The 23,769-nt window shown below is 38.6% G+C and overlaps 1 protein-coding gene and 1 long non-coding RNA gene across 6 annotated transcripts in view; one reads left to right on the top strand and one right to left on the bottom strand.

Annotated features, from left to right (window-relative positions):
* Window positions 1–179: 179 nt before the first annotated feature.
* Window positions 180–5,479, bottom strand: LOC119708018. The gene is made up of 4 exons (XR_005258945.1): window positions 5,386–5,479; window positions 2,266–2,348; window positions 1,379–1,492; window positions 180–843 (listed from the first exon to the last, which is right to left on the bottom strand). It is a non-coding gene; the product is annotated as an uncharacterized LOC119708018 (long non-coding RNA).
* ZFC3H1 (zinc finger C3H1-type containing) overlaps window positions 5,455–23,769 on the top strand; it is a 41,815-nt gene continuing 23,500 nt past the window's right edge. For 2 of the 5 annotated variants that reach the window (XM_038153792.1, XM_038153788.1), the window contains exons 1-12: window positions 5,455–6,136; window positions 10,458–10,877; window positions 14,349–14,413; window positions 14,667–14,865; window positions 15,049–15,275; window positions 16,854–16,977; window positions 18,536–18,633; window positions 19,587–19,790; window positions 20,436–20,600; window positions 22,169–22,306; window positions 22,687–22,805; window positions 23,152–23,298. In XM_038153792.1, coding sequence (XP_038009720.1) covers window positions 5,548–6,136; window positions 10,458–10,877; window positions 14,349–14,413; window positions 14,667–14,865; window positions 15,049–15,275; window positions 16,854–16,977; window positions 18,536–18,633; window positions 19,587–19,790; window positions 20,436–20,600; window positions 22,169–22,306; window positions 22,687–22,805; window positions 23,152–23,298 — 2,495 coding nt within the window. In that variant the 5' untranslated portion in view covers window positions 5,455–5,547. The remainder of the gene's footprint in view (window positions 6,137–10,457; window positions 10,878–14,348; window positions 14,414–14,666; window positions 14,866–15,048; window positions 15,276–16,853; window positions 16,978–18,535; window positions 18,634–19,586; window positions 19,791–20,435; window positions 20,601–22,168; window positions 22,307–22,686; window positions 22,806–23,151; window positions 23,299–23,769) is intronic. The other 3 variants (XM_038153791.1, XM_038153790.1, XM_038153789.1) reach the window with 3 other exon arrangements.

Here is a 23,769-nt window from a genome sequence, read left to right as displayed (position 1 = left end):
AATAAAAACACACATTATGTACATGGGAATTGCAACAGGTTGCCCATAAGGTTATATGGGCTGCATAGCCCACCTAATCCACCACATAGATCCAAGCTACAGGTGAGCTCTAATAGTGGCAAGACTATTCACTCACAAGTTGAAAAAAAATCCTTCCAGAACTTGCCTCTGGATGTACCACTATTGTGGACCACAGACCTGAGTCCACACCAAAGTGACACACACAGGACTCAATATCAACAGCATCAGATCCATAAACAGGCTCTGCCCTCAAACAGTTGAAAATTTTTTCATCTTTGCATAAGATTAAAATACCTTTCTTCAGTTGGCCTACCATTACACTAAAGACTTAAATATTTCAAAATGCTGGGTGTGTTCCAATATCCCTCTTCACTCTAGTGAAGGTGTCATCATGCTTCCCCATAGCATGCAATTTGTCAGTAAAACAACCAATCTGCAAAACCCTGAAGGCAGAAATTCCTTGTCCAAGGTCACAGATGGGAACTGATCCAAGTTGATCCAACAGAGATATGCATGAGGCTCCAACTCCTACCCATCACCTGAGATTAGTTGTACCTGGGAGCATTTGTTATTTAAAAGCAAATGCAACATGCTACATGGGACAGAGTAATTCTCAAAACTGCAGGACATGATAGGATATTGCTTCTAGATGTTTCTACAGTGTTTTTAAAAAAAGAAAGTTATTGTACCTTCCATACATAGATGACAATGCAACAGTATAATTTCAGAAAAAAAATCTTAGGAAATTATTGTGAAGATTATTTCTTCACTTCTTTCTCCTTCCAGCATTCTCTGTGGAACCAAATCCATTGCAGTATTTACCTGTTAAATAGAAAAATTACAATTTCTTATATTATTTTGAATCATGCTAATTTGAGCTTTTAGTTTCAGACTTTTATGTTTTGAGGACTATCTGAAGTATTTAAAAATCACTGAGGAAAATACCAAAATAGAGCAAAGTGCTGCACGTAATCTACTATGTATGTACTTGCATATCTATCTATCTATCCAAGCATAAAAAATTACCACAGACACTTGGTCTGTTAAATATATCTAACTTGGCTGTAGCATCTGCATTCTATAAATGAAAAAAATTAATAAAATAATATAAATAATATAAATAACACTATAAATAACTATGATCAACCCTGTCTGTACACAATTTGAAGAATTAAGGAACAACAAACATGCCATCGAAGGGCAAAAATAAAGCATTACACGCTCACCACAGACTTTGGGATTAACCATAGGCTAGGGGTCCAATACAAGTACAAACTCAACAGAAAAAGCCTATAGTCTTCTTTGCCCTAAAGAGGGCATGAGTTCTATGGTTCAGTTTCTGCCCTTGCTTGCTTACCTCCATTCAACATGTTGCTCACTTCTAGGAGTCCTTGCTCAAAGGCTTGTGTGGGGTCTCAATGCAGGATCCTCAGTTGAAAACCTCAGGATACAGGAAAGGGTGCTGAGGTTCCTGAGAGAAAATTTCCATTATTTTAGCAACATCTAGCAGGAGGGAGTTAACTGCTACTTAAGTGTGTTTCATCTGAAGTTATCTGTAGTGATTATTTCATGTGCCTAAAAATAAAGTCGCTTGCAAAAGAAAAAAGCTTCTTGTATTCAAGAGTTCTGTCTTTTGGGAAGATAGAACTCTTAGAATCAGCTCTTCCATCAGGCTATTAATACCTGATGAGGTGAAAACCTAACATCACATTTTGACATCTTCCAGATTCTAAAAAAGTCTTTTTTAGTAACTAATAGGTATTGAATTACTGCAGTCATAAAAAGGAGATTTTTCTCATCACCAAGAGCACTTCTGAGAACATAACAATGTGACTGATTTGTATTTTATCATTAATTCACCATAATACCAAAATAAAAATTACAGACTACTTTTTTATTTAAAAAGTTTTTATAAATAGTCTTCTGTAAAATATCTCATTTTAGTCTCTTCTCTCATATAAATATCTCATACTTTTACCTCATCCAAGGGAAGATTCCTTTAGGTATTTGATATAATTTGCTCAGATATATCTCCTGGTAAAATATTAATTAATTTTAAGCATGTCATGAGGCGAGTATTTAATTTTATCATTATGCAGCTCTGCCTACTATTTGAGTGTGATTCTTTGTTCTTTTTTCAATCTTAGGGTCTCCTCTAATTTTTACTTCTTTTTACTTTCATATGTATTTTGAAGGCATTGTGTTCAAGACATGGTGTTCAGACTGTGTTCAGTAAGAACTTACCTACACTTAGTGATTATTTTGAAGTTGGATATTCCTAATTGGGTAGAAATTGCTTTCTTCTTTGGAAGATTTCACACAGCTTTCTGTTAAAAAAAATAGGATGAAAAAATCCAGAAGAAATTAGTTAAGAAACAGAACAACAAAATTATGTGAAATTGTGCAACAGTGTCAAATTGTGGACTAAGTGGACATTGTGTCAGCTGGCACAGGCAGAACACAGGAAAAACCACAAAACTGTCAAAGAAATGCAAAGAATACATTTATCTTTGTTACCTTACCAACTAAGGGTTCTACCCTGAACCTATGATAGTAATTGACACTTGCAAAGCAAGAAGAGAAAAAATAATTTTAGCCAAATATTATAGTACCAACAAACACTGAATGTCTTATATGTCTGAAATCTGGCCAAGTTCTTGTAACTCAGACTGTGCTTCTGTAAAAGCAAAATTCACTTTACTTTTTATCACTGAATTTAATTTACATGGTAAACATGTTACTAATTTCCTGCCTCAAATATTGAAACGAGTCAAATTCTGTGCTCCTGTATTAAAATGTACCATCTTCTGTATTTTAAATTATTCTATTTGTCCTTTGCTGAAAATATATTCACTATTCAATACAATTTTTTTTTCTCCAGCAGCAATATAATCTGTTTCACAGGCATGAAGTCAAATGCAGCTAAAATAAAATTTCTTTATTTTTTCTCTTAAGTTCACACAGTGCAATGAAACCTCACAAAAAATTCTTTATCTATTACTTGTGTCATAAGCAAGGAAGTTTCTACATGTTTTCTATTTGAATGGTAGCTCCCTTGCAGTTTTCAAATGTTTATGGCCTTTGTTCAAATGTAGGTAGCAAAACCATCAGAAAAACACATTCCTTTTACACATGCCCTTTTATTCCCTTTACAGAAAAGAATTTAACACTATCAATTTCTCTATTTATTAACTGTGGTGAATCTGCTTCTTTTCTGAAAATTTAAAATTACTCAAGTGATAACCCTAGATGATAGCAAAAAGCTAGGAATATCAGATGACTGAAATGAAAGAAGGGACATAGGATACCATAGGATATACAAAACCACTGGAAGATTCTCAGGGTATTCTTTTACAGATGGTTATGTACAGATGGTTAAGTTTTCTCTTAGACAGAAATTTATAATACAGATTATACAGCATTTTTGAATAAATTCAGCACACTTGTTAGATGAACAGTAAGCAAACATACAATAAAAATCAATACAGTGGGAATACCCATGTCAGAGTTATTTCCCATAAAAGAGCTGATGTTTTGCCAATACTTTACCGGTATATAAATGTTTTCCTTTCCTAAAAGGAAAAGATCTAAAAGATACTGATACTAATTTCCTACTGGTGCATGAAAACACTTAAAAATAAAGGTAACTGTTCAAATGCAACTGGAATCAGATATATGCAAAGCTCTGGGATGCCTAAGTAAGGACGTGTGCTGGGAGGGAAATTTCTGCAGCTCACATGTAGTGATACTGAAACTGCTTTGTAACTACAGTGGATTAGATTTCAGACATGGACATAGACACCTAGCAAGGTTTAAAAACCTGCTTGACCTCCAGCTGCTTCTTTAGAAAGTTTTCAGTATGTCCTATGTAATATTTGTATGTTTTTAGTACTGTGGGATATATAAAATAATGTAAGCCTGGTTCCTAGAGATACCAACAATTTGAATAGAAGTATTGACACAAACAGCATACTAATGTAGAATGATGTATATGTGGGCTGGGGAGGGGGAGTGAAAACTTTAACTTGCTTCCCGGTAAACATCTTCAAAGAATGCACATTGTTTTAAGCAGAAAAAGAATTGAGAAATTTAGGATATGATATACACCTTCCATTACTCTATCCTGTTTTGTGTGAAGTCACTGCAGTGGTATCTATTTTGAGTCATATAGTTTGTCCTGTTAGATCAAAAGAAGAGGGTGAAAAGTGTTTTGAGCAAAGAAAAGTAAGCTTGTTTGGCACAACATTTTGGACTTTACAAAGCATATGCATTATCCACTCTCTCTACTCTTGCTGGATTTAAATGAAGTCTAGAGAGGAAGGCAAGGGGAAATAAACAGCAACATGATACTGAGTTTTATTTTGGTGCTTGTGATTTCATGGCACGTTACTCACTAAAAAATACCTTACAAAACATCTTAGTAATTCACTCTCAGGAAAAGCATGAAGACACAGCCATCTTTCTCCAAGTTTGAAAACCCTGGCAAATCTGCAAAGACATTTAGCATGCATAATTCAAAGCAATCTCTCAGGTTTCTCAGTTTTTAAAGTCAGGGTGTGTGAGTTTTACAGAAGACACCAATCTGACTTAGAAAGTTTTTATTTAAAATGAGTTTTTTTCTGCACAAGCAAGTCATCACTGCTCTACTGTCAGCAGTCTCGGTAGGATGTTACATCCCTCAACAACCACCCAGGTAGCAACAGAATGCTACTCAGAGATATGAAAATAAAAAAAATAATTGAAAGTGTTTATGCAGTTGTTTTGCATTCTCTGATGCTCACTTGTCACTTGCATCACTGAAGGCATTGGGGCATTGAACTTCTAGGCAATTACAGGTCTGGAAAGCTTTGCAGAAACCTCCTTCTTGAAGATTTTAACATGAGTTTAGCTACTAGGAGGGTTCTGGGGTTAATGCCTGAACACCCGCTGCTTTCCCTTCTTTAGCAGCCTGCGCACTGTTGGGGAGAGCAGCAGGGCACAGGCCGCACCAACAGAGAAATGGCATCCAGCTCTCCCAATGAGCACCCAGGAGGCCCAAGCCCCCGCAACCTGCGCTAAAGGGAGCTGCCACTGATCGTCCCGCTCGGAGAGCAGAGCAGAGCAGAGCAGGGCAGGGCAGGGCAGGGCAAGGCAGGGCAAGGCAGGGCAAGGTAGCCCGCCGCCATGCCACCGCTCCGTACCCACATAGCGCCGTGCCCTTTGATAAGATGGCGGCCTCCTCCTCCGCCCCCCCAGCCTGTACCAACATGGAGGGCCGCGCGCCCATTGGCGCTCGCGCCCGCCGCCGCCGCGCGATAGGCTGAGGCGCCGGCTTCCCCCGGCCGTGCTTGGCACGGTCTGGCCCCGAGCGAAGAACTACGTTACCCAGGATACCCCGCGATAGGGGCGTTGCCCTGAGCCGCTGCTTCTCTGACGCATCTCGGCACTGTCGCCTCCCAGGCGGGAGGGACGGGGCGTGGTCTCGCGAGAGTCCGCGCGGGCCAGCGGAGGGGGCGCAGGGCGCGCTGAGACCGTTGTCGTGGGCCCATGGCGGCCGCGGAGGCGGCGGCCGCGCCCGACTCCAGCGGGCTCTCCCCGAAGGAGGAAGGGGAGCTGGAGGATGGCGAGATCAGCGACGATGACAACAACGGCTTCGGGCCCTATGGCGGCGGCTCCGAGCCTGCCGGCGGCCTCGGTAGCGGCGGTAACAGCAGCAGCAGTAGCAGGCCGTACTCGAGGCGCCGGCCGCCCCCCGGGCTCCACGGGAGCGGCTCCATGTCCTCCCCCGGGCGGCCCTTCCCGCGCTCGCGGCACCAGCCTCCGCCCGACACGGGACACGTGCACGGCCACGGCGGGTACCGGCCTAAGGACTCGTTCCGCTCCCACCCGCCGGCGCCGCGGATGCCGCCGAGCTCGCACTCGGACACGGGCCCCCGGCTCTCCTTCTGGGAGCGCAGCCACAACGCCCTGGATCGGTTCCGCTTCCGAGGCCGGCCCTACCGGGGCGGTGGGCGCTGGGGCCGGAGCCGAGGCTGCAGCGATCGGCCGGGCAACCCTCCAGGGAGGCCGCCCGGAGGGGGAGGCGGCGCCGGGTTCAGTAGCAGCCAGGGTTGGAGGGAGCCCTCGCCTCGAAAATGTATCCTTGAGACGTGAGCGGGGTGGGGGGCCCGTGCTGCCGCGGTGGGCCTGGGTGTGGCCGTGCCGCGCTACGTGGCCGAAAGCCGTTGTGAGGGCCGCGTTTCCCTCCCGGTCTGGCAGTGGGATTCCTGCAGCGGTAACGGAGGGGGAGGCTTCCAAGCTAATCCTGGGGGTTGGCCGGGGCAGCCGGCCCTGCTTAAGGAGAGGCTGCTGGGAAGTCGGATTACGGCCGTCGCCTGGCTTGCGGCTTGGCCGATCTGTCGGGCGTAGGGAAAAAGGAAAAGCATAGCCTGAAAGGAAGCTTTTGTCGGTTGGATTCCGGGCGGCTGCTTTTCTGGCCCCAAGTGCGAATATTGTGAAGTAGGGTCAGTCTTTGGTGCGGCAGTTTTAATATGTATAATTAATGTTACATTTGTAAAGCTAAAACCCTAAGCTTGTTAATTTATTGTATTGGGCAATGAAAGATCTACTGTTTTTTTTCATTTTCACTTTCATCCCTTCAGAGGCTATTACACATCGGTTTAGCTTTAGTCAGTTTTAGCTAGGCTGGAGTGGATCTGCACACACAAACTGTGGTTTGTATGGGCTTTCAGATGAAAGCCATACCCATAATTTCTTGTAGGATGTTCTTCACTGATTGCTCTTAAGAGTTGAGGTGATTCATTACGACAGTTCTGATATTTTGTCCTTTTAGAAGCAGGAATTGAAAAGTGGTGGGAAAAGCTTCCCTAATTTTTCTTGTCTGCTGTAGGAAGTAACGTAAAGAACTGATGCTAAGTGTAGCTTGGGGCAGCTTGGTTACTTGACATGACTGCATTGTTGCCTAACTGAAAATGTAGATGAGTGTAAAAAACGGTGAGCAAGAGAGATGGTGGTTACATCCTATTCTCCAGAACTTTACAGTGTTCTATTGTCTTTCATAGCAATAGTCAAAGGATGTGTTTTTGCTAGAACCAACTGCGTGGGTTGATTTCTTGGGTCTCTTGGATCTTGTTTTAGATACAAGATTATTATTTATGTAATTAATATTTTTATTTGTTTAAATATAGATGGAATGTGTAAGTTAGCAATAGAGATGATTTTATTTAGTCTCAAGTTACAGCATTATTGAAGGCTTCATTGGAGCCCTTCATTGAAGGGTTTTATCTTGAGAGACAGCAAGTGAAGACGTGATTTGCCCAAGTTTTCACAGTAAGACAATTCTAATGCTGAAAATAGTTTTCAAGTCTCTTTGCAGTGTTGCTCTGAGTACCTGAAAGGGTTACTTTCTGTGTAAAAACTCCTTAGAATTTTGCAGGGCAAATGTGGAGATTGTCCTAAATAGAACTTGCTATGTTTCTTAATGAGACTGATGCAGTCTCCTTCTCTCTTTTAATTAAAAGAGATTCAGAAACGAATAATTCCATCTTCAAACCAAAAGTAGAAAATGAGAATGTTGAAAGGGTTCTTATTCCTGGCACTTAAGATTTATGCATCTGTTGAAACATGATAGGTAGAGGATGTTCTATTACTCTTCCTCTTTAATAAGTGAACATTCAGTTGTTTATGGATCATATAGTTAAGGAAGGTCTATGATTTTCCCTCAATATGAGATACTTTCTAGGTTTTTTTTTTAACATCCTTGCCACCTAATACAGTCAACATTAGATAATAAATAGTAAGGTACCTCCATGCTGCTAACATTAATGGAGTACCGTTGTAGTTCATTGGCATGTGACTTCAGAGGAGGCTTTCGTATCAACTGGTACAAGGAGGCTTGTGGCCTGGAATGGTATCTGAAGTTCCTCCTGGAAAATAAAATGTTTTAAGTGTCTTGAGTCCTGATTTTGGCTTCTTTTTAGTAGCTGGTACAGTGCTGTGTTTTGGGTGTAATGTGAGAATAATGCTGATGACACACTGGTGTTTTAGTTGTGGCTGAGAAGTGCCTACACTAAGTCACGGACTTCCAGCGTCCCATGCTCTGCCAGTAAGGAGGTGCACAAGAAGCTGGTAGTGTGCAAAACTGAGACCCAAACTTGGCCAAAGTGGTGTTGCATACCACACAATATCATGCCCAGTGTATGAACTGTGGAGAGCTAGCTGAGAGCACTGATTGCTGCTTGGGGCTGGGCTGGACATCTCTCAGTGGGTAGTGAGCAATTGTGTTGTATATCCTTCCTTGGGCATTATTCCACTCTCTTTTTGTTATCTCTCTTTGCATTATTATTACTATTTTACTTGATTTTCATTATTAAGCTGTTCTTTTTTCAGCCCACGTTCCCTCAACCCACATTTCCTTTTTCTGAGTTCTTTCCCCATTTTACCATGGAAGGGAGGGAGGAGTGTGAGTGTGGGGTAGTAAGTTGTTGAAGGGGGGGTGGGTAGACCATGACAGTCTGGTAAGACAGGGATTGTTTACTTGATTTATCCTTGGAACTTGTGCTTTGCACCACTTTTTGTAGGAATATATATGTAAGTGGAGTAAGGAACATTCTTTAAGGTGGAACACTTAAAGAATTCCTGTTACTTTTTTTTGGATGTTAGCTTTTATTAGGCTTTTCTCTTTCAGTTCTTGGCAACTTTATTGTTAAGCTGTTATATAGTAATTCTCCAGGAATTCTTGCATGGAGAATTGGGGAATCTGAGTCTGAAATACAGAACCATTATGGAACTTCCCGTCTCCATTGAATTTTGATCTCTTCACAGTGTACATTTTTCTTCATTTCCAACTCCCAGTTTCTTCTTTTTGATTCTTGGATGAAGTTTCTCTTGAGTTGGTTGAAGCACAGTTGTTTCGCAGCACTTCATGGAGTCTTGCATTCTATGTGTAGAAGCACTAAAAATTCTACATATGTGAACCACAGAATTTCTGGTGTGAACTACTAGCAATTGCATTATCCTGAGCACAAAAAACATCTCAGAACTGTCTTGTTATCCATCTCCAGATGACTTTGGAAGCTATTTAAGTATTCCAATAGCAAATAGCGGTTAGATTTATTAGCTTCAAAATTCCTTGTGACTTAGGAAATTACGAACATAGCTGGCTCTTTGGAAGCAGATATGTGTTGGAAGGGAATTTAGCAGATATGCGTGTTGCATAATTTGATGTTATACTGCATACAGCTTTTAGCATTTAAGACATATTTATAGACTGTTTGATTGCTTTTTGGATTTTATGTAGTTTATCTTTGCTGGTTTCTGCTTTTTGTGCTGACACTTGAGAAAACACTGTACAGCAAAACATTTCCTGGTATTATGGAAGTAGCTTTTGCAGGATACTTACACAGATTCTTCATACTAATGTTTGAAATTAACATAGTGGAACATCCAAGTAGCCAGTGCTTGTTGTGAGCAGAACACAAATATGTTTTCCTTGGGATTCAGTATGTCTGCATTCAGAGGACACCTATTTTAGCTTCTGGTTTTACTCTGTTTATTGTTTTAAGAGATGATGTTGTTGAAAAAGCATTTTGTGTAACTGGGTGTGTGAGTCAGCTGTTATCACAGTGAGTTTGATACTGTGAGTCAAATGAGTAAAACCTGACTCGGTATCCTGAAAGATTTCCCCCTGAGCGTGATTATTTTACATAATCATTTTCGAGGGTCAGGTTAAAGTAAGACGAGTTGATAGTGACATAACTGTGACAACTTTTGTTCTGGGCGGAGGTGCCTAAGAATATTTCCACTACTTGTCTTGAACATTCATAGGTAAACTTTTCTGAATAATTAGTAATTCCCAGTTTTCTTCAGCATTTCTGAATGTTTTGATTGCAAGTCTTTGTTACTTTTTTTTTATTCCCTTCAGTTGTTCATTGGTTCTTCTGTGCCTTACCTCATTTGCTGAACTGCATTTACTGCAGTGTGTAATTGTGCTATGGCCAGACTTAGTATTGGCTAGATGTGGCATTTTATGAAAGTAAAATGAGTAAGAAAGAATTTAACCTATCTTTTTCAAAATGTCACATGGCTGGTCAGTACTGGAGTTATGAATTCTAGAAGTTTGACTTTCCATGACAGAGAGCCATCTCAGCATTATAGCTGTTGTTTCAGGAGGGTGGTGTGAGTAAGAGATGAGACTTCTCAGCAATTCATGACCTTCTTGTCATAAGTAGGATATTTGAAATTGTTGGTTTGAGAAAATGTTTGTCAATATGTAATGATGGCTACAGCTTTTGCATGCTGCTTGTATTTATTCAGGATATTTTTCAAACTAGCCTTAAGGTAAAATATATGAGAATGGTCATAAGTTACATTTGTCTTAATTGCCCTTCAGTGGTAATATTGCTACTGTTTTAGGATTGTACAAGTTCTTGTCTTGAATTTCTTGACCTGTAATTCAGCTAAAACTTTTGGAAGGTCCCCATCTAGAAAGCAGAACCACTCTTCTAAAAATGAAAGCTCTGTGGAAGAAAGTTTTGAGGATCTGCTCTTGAAGTATAAGCAGATACAATTAGAACTTGAACACATTAATAAAGATGAAAGACTGGCTTTGAGCAACAGGGAAGAAAATGAAAAACAAGAGGGTGAAAAAACAGTGGACACTGAGGACCAAAAAACTGTAGAAAATGACAGTATTAAAACGGACTCTGTAAAAGAAGGACCTCCTGAGGAGAAAAATCCGGTTATGGGCTTTCAGGCATTTGAACTGAAACCTCTGAGACAGAAACTGCCTACTCCAGCTGAGAGGAGCAGATTGAAAAAAAGCAAAGAAGGAATGAAGCAGTCCTCGCAAAAATCTGAAGCAACAGAATCTGGCCAAGGTAAAGAAATACTTCTAAAGTTATTTTAGTTTGTGAACTTTTATTTGCTTGTTATTGATGCCTTGTGAGGCTACCTAGAACAGAGGCTAGATGGTGTTAAAGGAATAAAGTTGGTATTTATTAAAAAGGCCTTCAAAGGATACACTTTAGGCAGTACGAGAGCCTGGCTGTGGCTCCACCTAAGATGGATGCTTGGTCCCGAGTGTTTACAGTTTTATTTTTGGTCCATTTACGAATTGGGGTTAAATGTCCAATTACAGCTTCAGGTTTTGAAGTCCTCCTAGATTGCTCTTCTCAATTTGCTGTTGTTTACACTTGTTGGGCCTGAAGCTGGAATGGTTTCGAGCTGGAAAAGGATTGTTTTGTCTAACTAAACTATGAAGAGAACTTGGTAACACTTTATTTGAAGTTCACAGTTACACACTAAGGCAGTACAGAATCTGAAAGCTATGGAAACTAAAAACTTAAGGCATCACTATTACCTATTGTATTTATTACATGTTGGGGAAAACTTTACTGTAATTAAAATTAAAAGTTACAAGTTAAAGGGTTAATGTACTTAACTCTTCTGTTTTTTAATTAATTGAATTACATAAACATGTTTGGAAGCACGCTTTTCCTTTGGATTTGTATTTTAAACAATGTGTTTTCTTAGACCAATTGTTTGGCAGAAAGCATGAGGACAAGACTTGAAGATTTTAATTGCTGTTCACAGCAGAAATCATTGACTTTCTACTGAAAGTTTTACTTCTGCTTTTGCCTTGTTCTTTTCTGCAAAAGCAAAATGTGGGGGGTTTTTAGCTGAAAAGGGAACATTTAGAGACCCCTTTTTCTGCATTTCACCTTTATGTGTTTTCTTAAGTGTTAGATGAGAATCGTGGAATATTCTGAGTTGGAAGTCAAGGATCATCAAGTCTGACTCTTAATAATGTCCCATGCAAGGATCAAACCCACAACCTTCGTGTTATTAACACTGTAAGATATTTTCACAAGAATTACTTTGATCATTGTTGATATTCACAAGTAGTCAAGAAATCATAGGCCAGAAATGGAAAGGATTTGTAGAGAAAATGAAGCTGGAGGGTAGAATATTAATGTCTTGTCTAAGGTAGTTCTGGGCTGCTGACTAAAAAGGGTAACTGCTGAGATGCAGTAGCCAGTTACTGAAAAGCAAGTGATCATGCCCACCTGGCCTGTACTAAAAGCACTTGAGCCTATTTCTAAGTCTGTAGCAAAATAAGGCAGCTGACTTAAGCTTCCTACTCTTAAGGCTGGATGTCGTTCTAGTAAGTGATTGCTGTGGTTTAGGGTGGTGCTTCAGGCTATCACTTGTCATCTGGTGTTCCCTCATTTGCCAGTGTGTGTAAACTATCAATTTGAGTGGGAAGAGACAAAGTAGTTAATGGATTGAATAAGAATGCAAGTGAGTAATTGGCAGGAATATGAAGAAAGGTAGGACTAAAGCACTGAAAGAATGATTTATGTATGACTTCAGAACAAGACAGGTCTTGTCAAGAAAACAAAAGAGAAAACTGATAATTAGTAGTCAAACCACCTCATCTAGGTAATTTCTCCCCCTTGCATGTTTCCCATTAATAATAGATTTTTTTGGTGTTCTTTAAGAGGTCATACAGGTTTTATTGACACATATGAATAAAACTAATTTTGGTAATAAAAGAAAAACTAGTAGTCTGTGGGAGGAGAACATAGCAGGACAGGAGTAAAATGGCTATTTCAAAAGCAAAATAGTCTCAAAATCCAGTTTCGTTGATGATACAGTTGATATGATAATGAAAAATAGATGCTGTAATATGCATATTAAAAGCATTTAATTTTTGCATGATATTCCAATCAATAATATATGAATGATCTGAAAGCAGACAGATTATGTATGAGTGAATGTTTATGACAATGTAAGGGAGGCTTGCAAAGAAAAATTCAGCTAATTGGAGTTATTGCAGATTCATGTGTATTAAGTGAATATATACTACATTATTCTCTTTACTGCCACAATACCTGCTGCGTGTATTGGGAAATCAGCAAAATTTGATTTTCACATTTTATTTATTTTTAAATAGTGTACTAGATGTTTCTGCAGGCTTGTAAAAATTTAGGAAATTGTCTTAAAATTTAGGCAAGTTTCAGTCTCTCTCTCAAATTTTCTGTGATTCCGGTGCTCTGACAGACTTGACAGTATTCCCTGCTTTACTTCCCATGTTGTGCATTAGCCTGTTGTGTCCGTGTTCTACCCTTCTGGTTTGAAAGAGTGTTTGTATAGAATGTCCCCTTCATATGCTTGCATCAAAAAAAAACAACTGTACTATCTGTCTTCCTGCTTTCATCCTGTGAAGTGGATGGTTAGGAACTTCACATAATATACTAACTATTTTGAATTTTTTCTATAGTTCATATGGGTATTAGATACTACTCTTCTTTTTTTTTTTTTTGTACATGCATTTTAAAAAAATGCATCTATGTGCAAAGAGGAAGACCTTCAGCATTTTTCAAGTTTCATTTTTATTTATGTATAAGGTCTTGGTGTACTTTAAATAGTGCCTTTCTGAATGTAATTTTTATGAATTGCTAGGAAGAGTTAAAGTTGTATCTGAATTTATTTTTCACCATTTTGAAGAAAGAGTAATATAGCGTAAGAGCTCCAAGCTTCTCTAAATTTTCTTTCTCTGAAGTTTCTTTCCTTTGTCTGATGCATATAAACGTGTATGGTTATATAAAAAATGCATAATTTTTTTTCAGCCAATTATAGTACTGATTATTTGTTATAATAAATTATGTGATACTGCAGTATGTACAGAATTGTGTATAAATGTGTAAAATATAGTATGTTAATGTGTGTGTATATATATTATGAATATTGGTTATGTTTTGTGACGTCTAAGAAAATAATATTTTAGCATCTAAATGTTTACAATGGGAAAGCAGTGGTGTTCTATTCATTTCCACTATTCGTTCCATGATAAGTTTTTTCTGTTTGCCTTTGGTGTGAAATGGAGCAAGTGTGTTCTTACTGCAGCTTTGGGCCTTCATATTTAATTCTGCAAAAGAATGAGCAGTTACTCAAAATAGCTGCCAGTGGAATATGAGATGCTCAGGACAACAGCTGATATGAGATGGTGGTATAAAACGCATGACAAGAAGTCTTCTTTTTCCCCTTGTTTGCAAAATCTTTTTCTCTGTTTCTTGTGGAAGTACATGTGAACTTTAAGACAGCGCTACTAAGAAATGACAACTCTTGCCTTGGGCTTATGGAGTCATGATTGTATCAGACGTGCCAAATTTATACGAATGTTTGCTCGTGTGATCTTGCATGTACCACTGCTATTGTTTTATACTATGTATCAGTGATATTGATAAAATATGGTTGTATAGATTAAAATTCATGTATCATTTTAATGTAGCTCTGTCTCAGGAGAAACAGCTTGTTCAAAAATATGATATTTTTTCTCTTGGAAGGTACAGAAGACAAAGAGCAAACATCAGTGCGAAAGCTTAGCAGTTCAGATGTTGCATCTGAAAAGGTAAGAAAATATTTCTCCATAGATGAGGCATGATTGCATTCTGATACTCTGATAGGTTTCTCCAAATGACAGTCCAGAAACATTCCAGTAATAGGAACTGTCAGTTCTTAATAAATGACACCAGTAAAATAGGATTTTGAGCTTTCTTTTAGTAAAAATATTGGGGAAAGATTTCAAAAGACCTTGCAAAGAAAAAGTTGTTAAATTGTTTCTTGACTTTTTGTCTTGTCCTTTCTTCTGTTTTCTTCTCAAGAAGCTGCTTGATGATGAGGAGGAGATGTCTGAATTGCAACTTAGGCTTCTTGCACTTCAGTCTGCTAGTAAAAAATGGCAGCAAAAAGAACAACAGGTGATGAAGGAAAGCAAGGAAAAATTAACAAAAACGAAAAGTGTAACACAGAAAATCAAAGCCAGTACAAAAGCACATTCAACAAAAAAACCTAGTACTACAGGTAATAAGTTTAATGTTACTGAAATGGCTGTCAATGCATGGCCTCAAAAAAAAAAAAGTTAATGTGAGCAATGAGCCTTTAGTCCTTCTAAACTCTCTCACATTTACTCAAAGCTCTTGAATCTAGGATTAGGGGGAACCAATTAGGTAAGATGGTGTTAATCACAAACTTTTTAATTTAAAGGCAAGCAAGCTTTGAGGAAGCAACAGACCAAGACGTCAAAGAAGATGCAGCAGCAAAAGGAACTAGACAGGCGGCAGAAAGAGGAAGACCAGAGGAAACAAGAAGAAGAGGAGGAGAGAAGAAAGAGAGAAGAAGAAATAAGAAAAATTAGGGACCTCTCAAATCAGGAAGAGCAGTACAATCGATTTATGAAGCTAGTTGGAGGAAAGAGGAGATCAAGAAGCAGGGTAACAAATTTCTTATGTGGTGTTTTGGCATTACATTTAGGATTAATGAATGATTTATGTCTTTCCTTCCCTGGTTTTGTGTCACCATCCTGTCTGAATTCCCCTGTTCTTCTCCCTGCTTCCCCCACCCCTAGAATAATCAAAATGTAGCGATGAAAGAAAACTCAGTGTACTTCAGTGTTTACAGTTGTTTTAATCCCATGCTAGACAAACATTCCCTTTGGATATGGAAAATCAGTTTTCTATGAGTTGTACCTTTGCAAGTCAATGGTAAAACATTTTTCTTCTAAAAACATTTTGAGCATTATGATCAAAGAGCAACCTGTTATTTAACAATAACTAATCAGTGAAACTTCTTTGACTTTCCTCTTCTAGATTTCAAGGTTTTCTTTTCCACATTTTCAAACTTTTTCTGTGTATACAACTTCAGTGGGTTGCTTCTTTCAAAATGTTATTGAAGGGCTTGGTTGCTTTGCAGTATTTTTTCAATGTAGTATTTAATCTATTTTGTTGAGGCGTAAGCCAAGACAAAAGATAATTTGTTTAACTTAACATAGTGTCAAATTGATGAAGTAATAGAGTTACTGCAGTGGTCATCATGCTATCCTTGTGGCTGTTCTTGTTCTCTCATACTGAGATTAGCAAAAGACACTTGAGTAACTATTGTCTGTCTCTAAAACACTGGTACATTACAGAAAAAAAATACTACTGCTTCTGTAGCATTCATTTTTTCAGCCTGGAAGCAGTACAGCCACTGGAGCTGGATGCTTCAAGTGCTTGGAGCTACTAATACTGTGAGAAGAAACAGCATCTAAGGGAATTGAGGCTCCCTGTTAGAGATCATGTTGTAGAAGAATCATATTTATATTAATACTGAATGGAAAATGGAGACTAAAAATGTTTTATTGTAAACAGTAGATATTCTAGAAGCTACCAAAATGTCTTCTGTATGCCTCTGAAAGATACAAGTTAAGGAGTCTGAGAAATCATACTTAGGTGTTCTGCATATTTTCAGTCCTGATCGTTGATTGGCATCCATATAGTGTTAGGAGATCTTTAAACAATATGATTTATGAGTTGACAGTCTCTGGGTTTGTCTCAGTGTGGCATGTGGCTCCTTCTGGGAGAATAAAAAGATTCTTCACCTGAGAGTTGTTTCTAGCAAGGATAGTTCAAGCATTCTTGGTAGTTGCCATGGCAGATTACCAGAAATAATAAAACACTTAAATCACTTGCAGTCTTTCAGAAATATATAACCATGTCCATTTACCAGATATATAATGACCTAAAAGGTATTTAAAAATTGTTTCCATGTATCATAACACTCCCCCCACCCTATCATCAGGCAAGAGATTTAAAACTGCCTGTCAATTTGTCTAGTTGCTATTTGCAGTGGACTTGATTAAAAGTAATATTCAGTTTCTTCTTCTTCTTCTTGTTCAAGATAAGTAAATGGTATTTATAAATCAATTAGAAGAAAAAATTCTAAGGGCCATCTTCCAAAATTTATTTCTTAGTGGTTTATTCTGAAATAATGATGTAAGACCAGGTAAATAAAATACTTTTTTATGTTTTTAGTCATCAGATACAGACTTGAGATGGTCTTTGGATAAGCAGTCTACAGAGAGTGCAGGAGGCATATATCAGTATGATAATTATGATGAAGTTGCTATGGATACAGACAGTGAAACTAACTCACCAGGTAAGATTTAGTTACAGTTTTCTTATATGGTGGTTGGTAAAAATAGGTAAAATGTAGGAAATAAGCCACTATTCTAGAAATAAAGTGTTTTGAGCTGTCTGAATTATAGAACTAACATTTTAAGGTGAGCTAATTGTGTTAATGCTGACTCTTTCCATCCCTGCTGTAGTGGTATTTTTAAGGTCTTCAGGGTGTATTTTTCTCATTGCAGTACTGTAGCTTTATGCTTGTATATTCCCAATCAGTGCAGGGTGTTGACTGGACAAACAGCAGCTTTGCAAAAAAAATGGGCCTGGGGGTCCCAGTGGACATTGAGTGACATGTGGGTGGCAGTATGGCTTTGGGTGACAGGCGAGCCGCCTGGGTTGTGGCACTGTGACTGTTGGGGGTCAGTGGCTGGAAGGGCCTGTTAATCACTGATGAGATTGCCAGTTACCTGGTTTCACAGTAGGAGAGAGTGGCATTCTAGAATGAGCCTAGCAAAAGACATTTCTGACTAAGGAAAGCTGTTTCAGGCCTGTTTTTCGTAAAGTGCATTGGGAGACTGGAGCACTTGGCTTACAGAAAGAGACTGAGAAAGTTGCATTTGTGTTGAGAAGGCTAAGGAAGGATTTTGCTCTTGTCTTCAACTACATAGTGGGCAGTTGCAGACAAGACAGCCAGACTTGCTGGTCAAATGGCAGCAGGACAGGTAGCAACACTTAAAATGTTACAAAGCAAATTCTGCTTAGATAGAAGATAGTCAAACACTAGTGCAGGTTTAAATGTTGTGGAATCTCCATGGTCAAATATACCTGGAACTTGACAACCTGACTTTGGAGGCAGCCCTGCTTTGGGCACTTGTGCTGGGTCATACACCTTCCAGAAGTCTCTTCCAGCCTAAATGATTTATTGACTATTGAGTCTGAGGTGCATTTAAGGTAGTTGGGTTTCTGTGTTCCATCTCAACATGTGCAGAGTTGAGAAAACTTTATTAAGCATAGTACTTGATTGGCTACTTTTTTCTCTTGCTTTTCATCTTCGACCCTTTTTTCTTTTTTTTGCTTCTTTTTTCTCCTTTCTTGTCAGCCTTATACATTGTTAAAATACTACACCTGCTATTTTGTATGTATAAGCTACACAAATGTCTTTTGATAAAGCATCTCAATTTCTTGTTCAATGTTTCAGAATGTATCAGCAGTGCTTTGGGTCTGCTTCTGTTCTACCTTGTGTTGTGTTGTGTTTTTGGTAGCCTGTAATCAGGCTACTGAGATAATCTTGTTTGAGAAGGTAAATTCTTGCGATTTAAATTCAGTTTGAGGGCTGCATTACCTTAGCAGTACTGGTTGGCTGTATTTATATTTAGTATATAAAACAGAAAAAGAAAATGTAACTACTCTTAAAAAATATACACACATGTAAAAAAAGGCACTGTGCTGTGCCTGGTGTTGCCTTTGAAATTAGTGCATCATAAAAATGTTTGTCTTTTCTGCTACATTAAATCAGTTGAAGCATAAAGCACGAGTTGTTGTTTAATAAATACCTGTCAGATATCTTACATTCAGTATTTTAATTACAGCTTCTTCCCCAGTTCAGCCTCCTTTCTTTGAGTGTCCAATAGGATATTTTCCACCTCCAGTACCACCAATTTCCTTGCCACTACCTCCTCCAATTCCAGTAAGTAACCTTGATAATTCTCATTTTGTATCTGATTTCTAGTGCTAAAGCTAGGACTACATGTAGATTCTGGTTTTGGTACTATATTCTGTTTAATGATTCCCTTGAACTGTCTGTTAGCAACTTTGGTTGCTTTTTAAAAACTCTTTCTTTCAGCTGCCTCTTGGCTGATGCAGTTGTTGATTAATGGAGGTTTTCCATATTGAATTGAAACTGCCTTCATTGTAAGAGCTGTGCTTTCTCATACAGAAAACAAAAATTGTCTGAAGCACATAAGGAAAAAGAATGAATTGGAGCTATTAGCACAAGGCAACTTTGCCCCCTATCTCTAGGCTACGTATGTAGGGTAGATAAGCTTGATCTCTGACTTGTTACCTAGAGGGGGGGAAAGCCAAGACATACAGCTCATCAGTCATTCAAACTTTGTGCCTTTTGACTGTTTTCTGTCTCCTCACCTAAAAGTCCACATGGAAGTTCAATTAGTGTGGAGTTTTTTTCATTACCATTTTCTTCAGTGAATGATTGCTCCTCTTCTCAGAAAAGTAATAGAAAGGTACCATTTCTTCTCATGACAGCTTCTGAACTTTTGACTAAGAGAAATTGTAATTGTGTTAGCTAAGACACTTGAATAAAACAGTTTAAAGACTGCTGGTCAGCTATATTTCTCTGGCTAGATGACCTCTGGTTCACATTATCACTTACATTCAGTTTGTATTTCTCCACAGCTTTCACTATCTAAATCTAAGTTTATTGCTTCCATTAACCTCTGTGAGAAATAACTTGCTTTTCAGTCACAGCCTTTGACAGGGATGTAAGTGCAGTTTGAATGTTAATTAAACTGACACAGTTTAGGTTACTTCTAAACCATGGAATAATCTCGGTCTCAACCTCTGCTAAGTAATCAAAAAGGGGTAGTAATTTTCACATTTCAAACCTTTGTTTTATTTTCTCAGCCCGTACAGTCTTTGAGCCATCTTTACATGGAGGGTATTCCTTGTGTTTCTCTTGAGCCACCTCCACCTCTTCCCCCTCTTCCCCCTGAAGAGCCTGAACAGCCGCCAAAACCTCCGTTTGCTGATGAGGAAGAGGAGGAGGAGATGCTCTTAAGAGAAGAATTACTCAAGTCTCTAGCCAACAAGCGTGCTTTCAGAGCTGAGGTACTCCATTGTTTTTTGAGTGTAAGCCTCTAGATGGCAATCTTGACCAAAATTTCAATGTGACCTGCTGTAAGTGAGGCTTAGAGGGGTATTATGCTGCATTTCTAGAGACTTAAAAATCAACAAGAGCCACTCTGGAATTATAAATTGCACCTTTCATGTTATTTCTGAATGAATTAGTAAACTTCAAGTTTACTAATTCAGAAAATCGAGTTCAAGGAAATGGAGTAAGTCAAAGGAATGGGAGTTTTCTGCCAGAAAATGTATATTACTTTTGAACTTTTCAGTTAGAAAGTAAGACAAGTAACTTCGTTTCAGCCTCCTAGGAAAAGGCGTTGGAAGAGGTTCACTGTTTTTTGTTGCTGTTTTGAGGGTTTCTCATGGAGTGAGAAGCTAAGCTTGTACTTTTGAAAAATATATTGGTTTTGACTTCACTTAAAGGGTCTTTGGCAGTTGACCTGTGAATAATTGGCCTGCTCTTTGTGCCTTTTTGACATTACTGCAGAATTGCAACATTTGTCTAGTACATTTCAATAGTCTGGCTAAATCACATTTTCAAGTTCCAAAACTTGTATGACACAGTCTCATTTATACTGCTGCTTTTTAAAACAGATATGTATAGTGTGTTTTTGTTCTCTTTTTTAGGAAACATCAAGTAACAGTGGTCCACCTTCCCCTCCTGTTCCAGACAACTTACAGCCTGTGCCAAGAAGCAATCTGTCTGCTGTCAGTATTAATACTGTGTCTCAGCCACGGGTGCAAAGTACAAAGTTTGTTAGAGTACCGAGGCTTCCACGAGCAGTGATTACAGTAAGGAAATACTGGTGCTTCCTACTAATAAGGCTATGAGTTGAAACTGAGATCAGTTTAAGTGAAGAGCAGACTTAGACTTAAGTTCTCTAGTGATACAGCACAGAAGACTGAGGCTTCAGTTAAGCATTTGAATTATTAGTCAGCTTGACAATCCATATGCTCTTCTAGAAAGACTTTGACACTGAGACAAGAATTTATAGCCTAAGAGAGCATCAAGATATGCCATCATACAGTGAACTAAGAGATTGTAAATATAGTTCAATTATTTTCTTATCCACACTAGCACAGACACCATTGCCAAAACAGAGGCAGTCTTGCTCTTCCTCCTGCACCTGGCCAGTTGGTGTCTTCCTTCCTTTAAAGTGGGGTCTGGAGCATCAGTCCCATTGCTGAACTTCCTTAACGTGCTAAATTGATTAGAAAACTAACTTCTGTGGGGAAAAAAAGTACTTTTCCTTCTAGGAGGAGTTGAATTATTTCAGTGAATAGTGTGCACATCAGTAAGCATTCTGTGAGTGTGGCTGAAAGAGAGTGTTTGTGAGGAGAAGCCAGTGCCTTGCACAAACATAAACTGGAATTGTACCTGCTTATCCTGTTGTGGTGGAACATTGACACAACTGGTGTATGTTCAGCAGCAGTAGATAAAACTTGTATCTTGAGAATTGCCCAGAGTATCAAAAAGAACTGATTGTGGAAATTTGAGTATTTTTCATTTTAAAAAATGGTGGCTTTTTGATGGGGTTAATGCTTTAAAAGACATTTAGAGTTTGGCAAGGTTCTATTCTGAGATGAAGGGTAACGGATAGCTATAGTTGTCCAGATCTATGGTAGGAGATCAGAAGAGCAGTCCTGGAAATGTGAAATAAGTTACTTTTTTCTAAGCTGTAACTCCAGAGCATTTGAGGTTAATCTCAGTTGTCTGCTTGCTTGTGCGTTTTCCTTTGTGCTGGAATTGACAGTCACCTGATCTTCAGTGAGCTTTTAAAATTTGTGTTGGCAAAAGGTGATTAATCATGATTTCATCTATTCATTACATTCTGTTGGTATTCTGCCAATTAAACTGCCTGAGCAGCTCACTGTAAGACCAACTAAGTACAACTGTGGGACAAGAGACATCGCAATTGTGTAGCAGAAAGATGAGGGAGTTTTAGCACGCCACGCCAATTCTAATGCAAGTTTGATTGGCTGTTACCTCTCAGTTACTTAAATTCCTTGCAAATGACAGATGATAATTTTAATTGCAATTAAATTAATTAATCAAGTATAGGAGTTAAATGTTTGAGATTTGTATACTCTGACCATGAACCAATAAATGTGCTGCAGATACTTGGGAGTAGGTTGAAAATGTTGGCGTACCTTTCATGTTACAATATCAAGACTATGTGTAATATTACTGTCTTGTGGAGATGTACAAATGCTTGTTTTTTTTCTTACAATGTGGAATTGGTGTGAGTGGCAACAAAAGGAGTTAACCTTCTTTTTATCTTCTTGTAAGTATGTCCTCTGTTACACCTATGTCTCTAACTTTGTCTTCTTACTGTAAACTTTTTACCTTCCTACCCCAGCTTCCAAAACACAAGTCTGTTGTGGTTACATTAAATGACTCAGATGACAGTGAGTCTGATGGAGAGCCCTCTAACTCAACTAGCAGTGTGTTTGGAGGACTAGAATCTATGATAAAAGAAGCAAGGAGAAATGTTGAGGTAAATGCTGTCAAAAATTTAATAATTTTAATGATTTCACTTTATATATGGAATTTAAACTTTACAATTCAGTCAAGAAATACTGATTGCATCAGAAGAGTTAGTCCTGTCTGGAGAACTACATTGTAATTTGGATTGCACAAGCTAACAAAATTTTTTTGTTGAAGATTGCATCCTGAAGATAGAATTTGGAATATATTTTGGTTTGATTTTTTTCAATTAAAATTCAGTGCATTGTTAGGCAAAACCATAGTGGCTTAAAAGATCTTACTAGCCTTGAACAGCTTTAAGTTAGTGCTGAAATTCCTCTTATAAATACTGCTTGATAGTTGTATTTTAAACTGATGTGACTGGTACTGACTTAAGTCTAATTGTTACAGGCATCAAAAATCAAAGCCCCTCCAAAATCAGAGAAAGAGAATGATCCAATGAGAACTCCAGAGGCTCTGCCAGAAGATAAGAAAATAGAATACAGACTTCTAAAAGAAGAGATTGCCAGGTAACCTTAGTTTAATTGTTAATGTAAAATGTGTTTTATTTGTAGCCCTTTACTAACTAGTCTACTTGTGTAACCTGAAGCAAGATCTGAGTTTAAAAACCTTGCCATCACCTTTAGGTTCCCCCCCCCACCCCGCCCCATGCAGTTTTTTGGTAAGACAACATAGAGGTTTAAAGAAAATCTGGGTTTTGAACTGCTTTAGAGTAACTGATTGCCGTTGTGGAAAGTACTTTTATCTTGAAATCTTGCCCTGCTACTCTTTTCAAAGATTTAAAAACTCTTGGGAGTATGCATGCAAATGTGTATTGAAGCGACTGAACAGCTTTGTTTTTAACATTTGTTTCAGTCGTGAGAAACAGCGCTTAATTAAGTGTGATCCAGTGAAGAACAATTCATCCCCTGCAAATTCTGATGGTGAAATTGATGGAATTGGAAGAATAGCAGTAGTGACCAAACAAGTCACAGAGGCAGAAGCAAAGCTGAAGAGAAATAGGTATGCATTCCACTGTCCTAAGTCCCACCTTTTGCTTAACAGGATGAAGAGAAAATATTTTCCAATGTGTGTAGCATTTAAAGAACAATGAACAATTTTTCCTGTTGTCTTGAACTATTCAGCCTTTAATTCTATTGCTGTGCAAAAGGAAGTGTGTTGTATTGTCAGTGTCGTGTTTGGTACCTTTTAAGTATGATTCCTCATACTAAGTGTTTTCAGCTGTATTTATGTTCAGTGACAAGAGTATGATTTGTGCCACCTAATATGGCTTTTCTCTTCTGGCATGCCTCTTCCACGTTTCTCACCCTAATTTCAAATCATGAAGTAATTGGAAGTAGAAGTGCTTTGCATTCTCTTCTCAGCTTCTTTTGCCACTTAATTATTTCTATATGGTCTTGTGAACAAACTGGGTTGTGGTCAGTCATCAGCTGAAGAACAGCCTTCTGTCCTGTCTTTAGCCACACCCATCTA

Source organism: Motacilla alba, chromosome 1A, assembly GCF_015832195.1.
Source record: "Motacilla alba alba isolate MOTALB_02 chromosome 1A, Motacilla_alba_V1.0_pri, whole genome shotgun sequence".
Taxonomy (NCBI): domain Eukaryota; kingdom Metazoa; phylum Chordata; class Aves; order Passeriformes; family Motacillidae; genus Motacilla; species Motacilla alba.
Note: the sequence above shows the minus strand (reverse complement) of the source record. Positions and strands in the feature narration are given on the sequence as shown.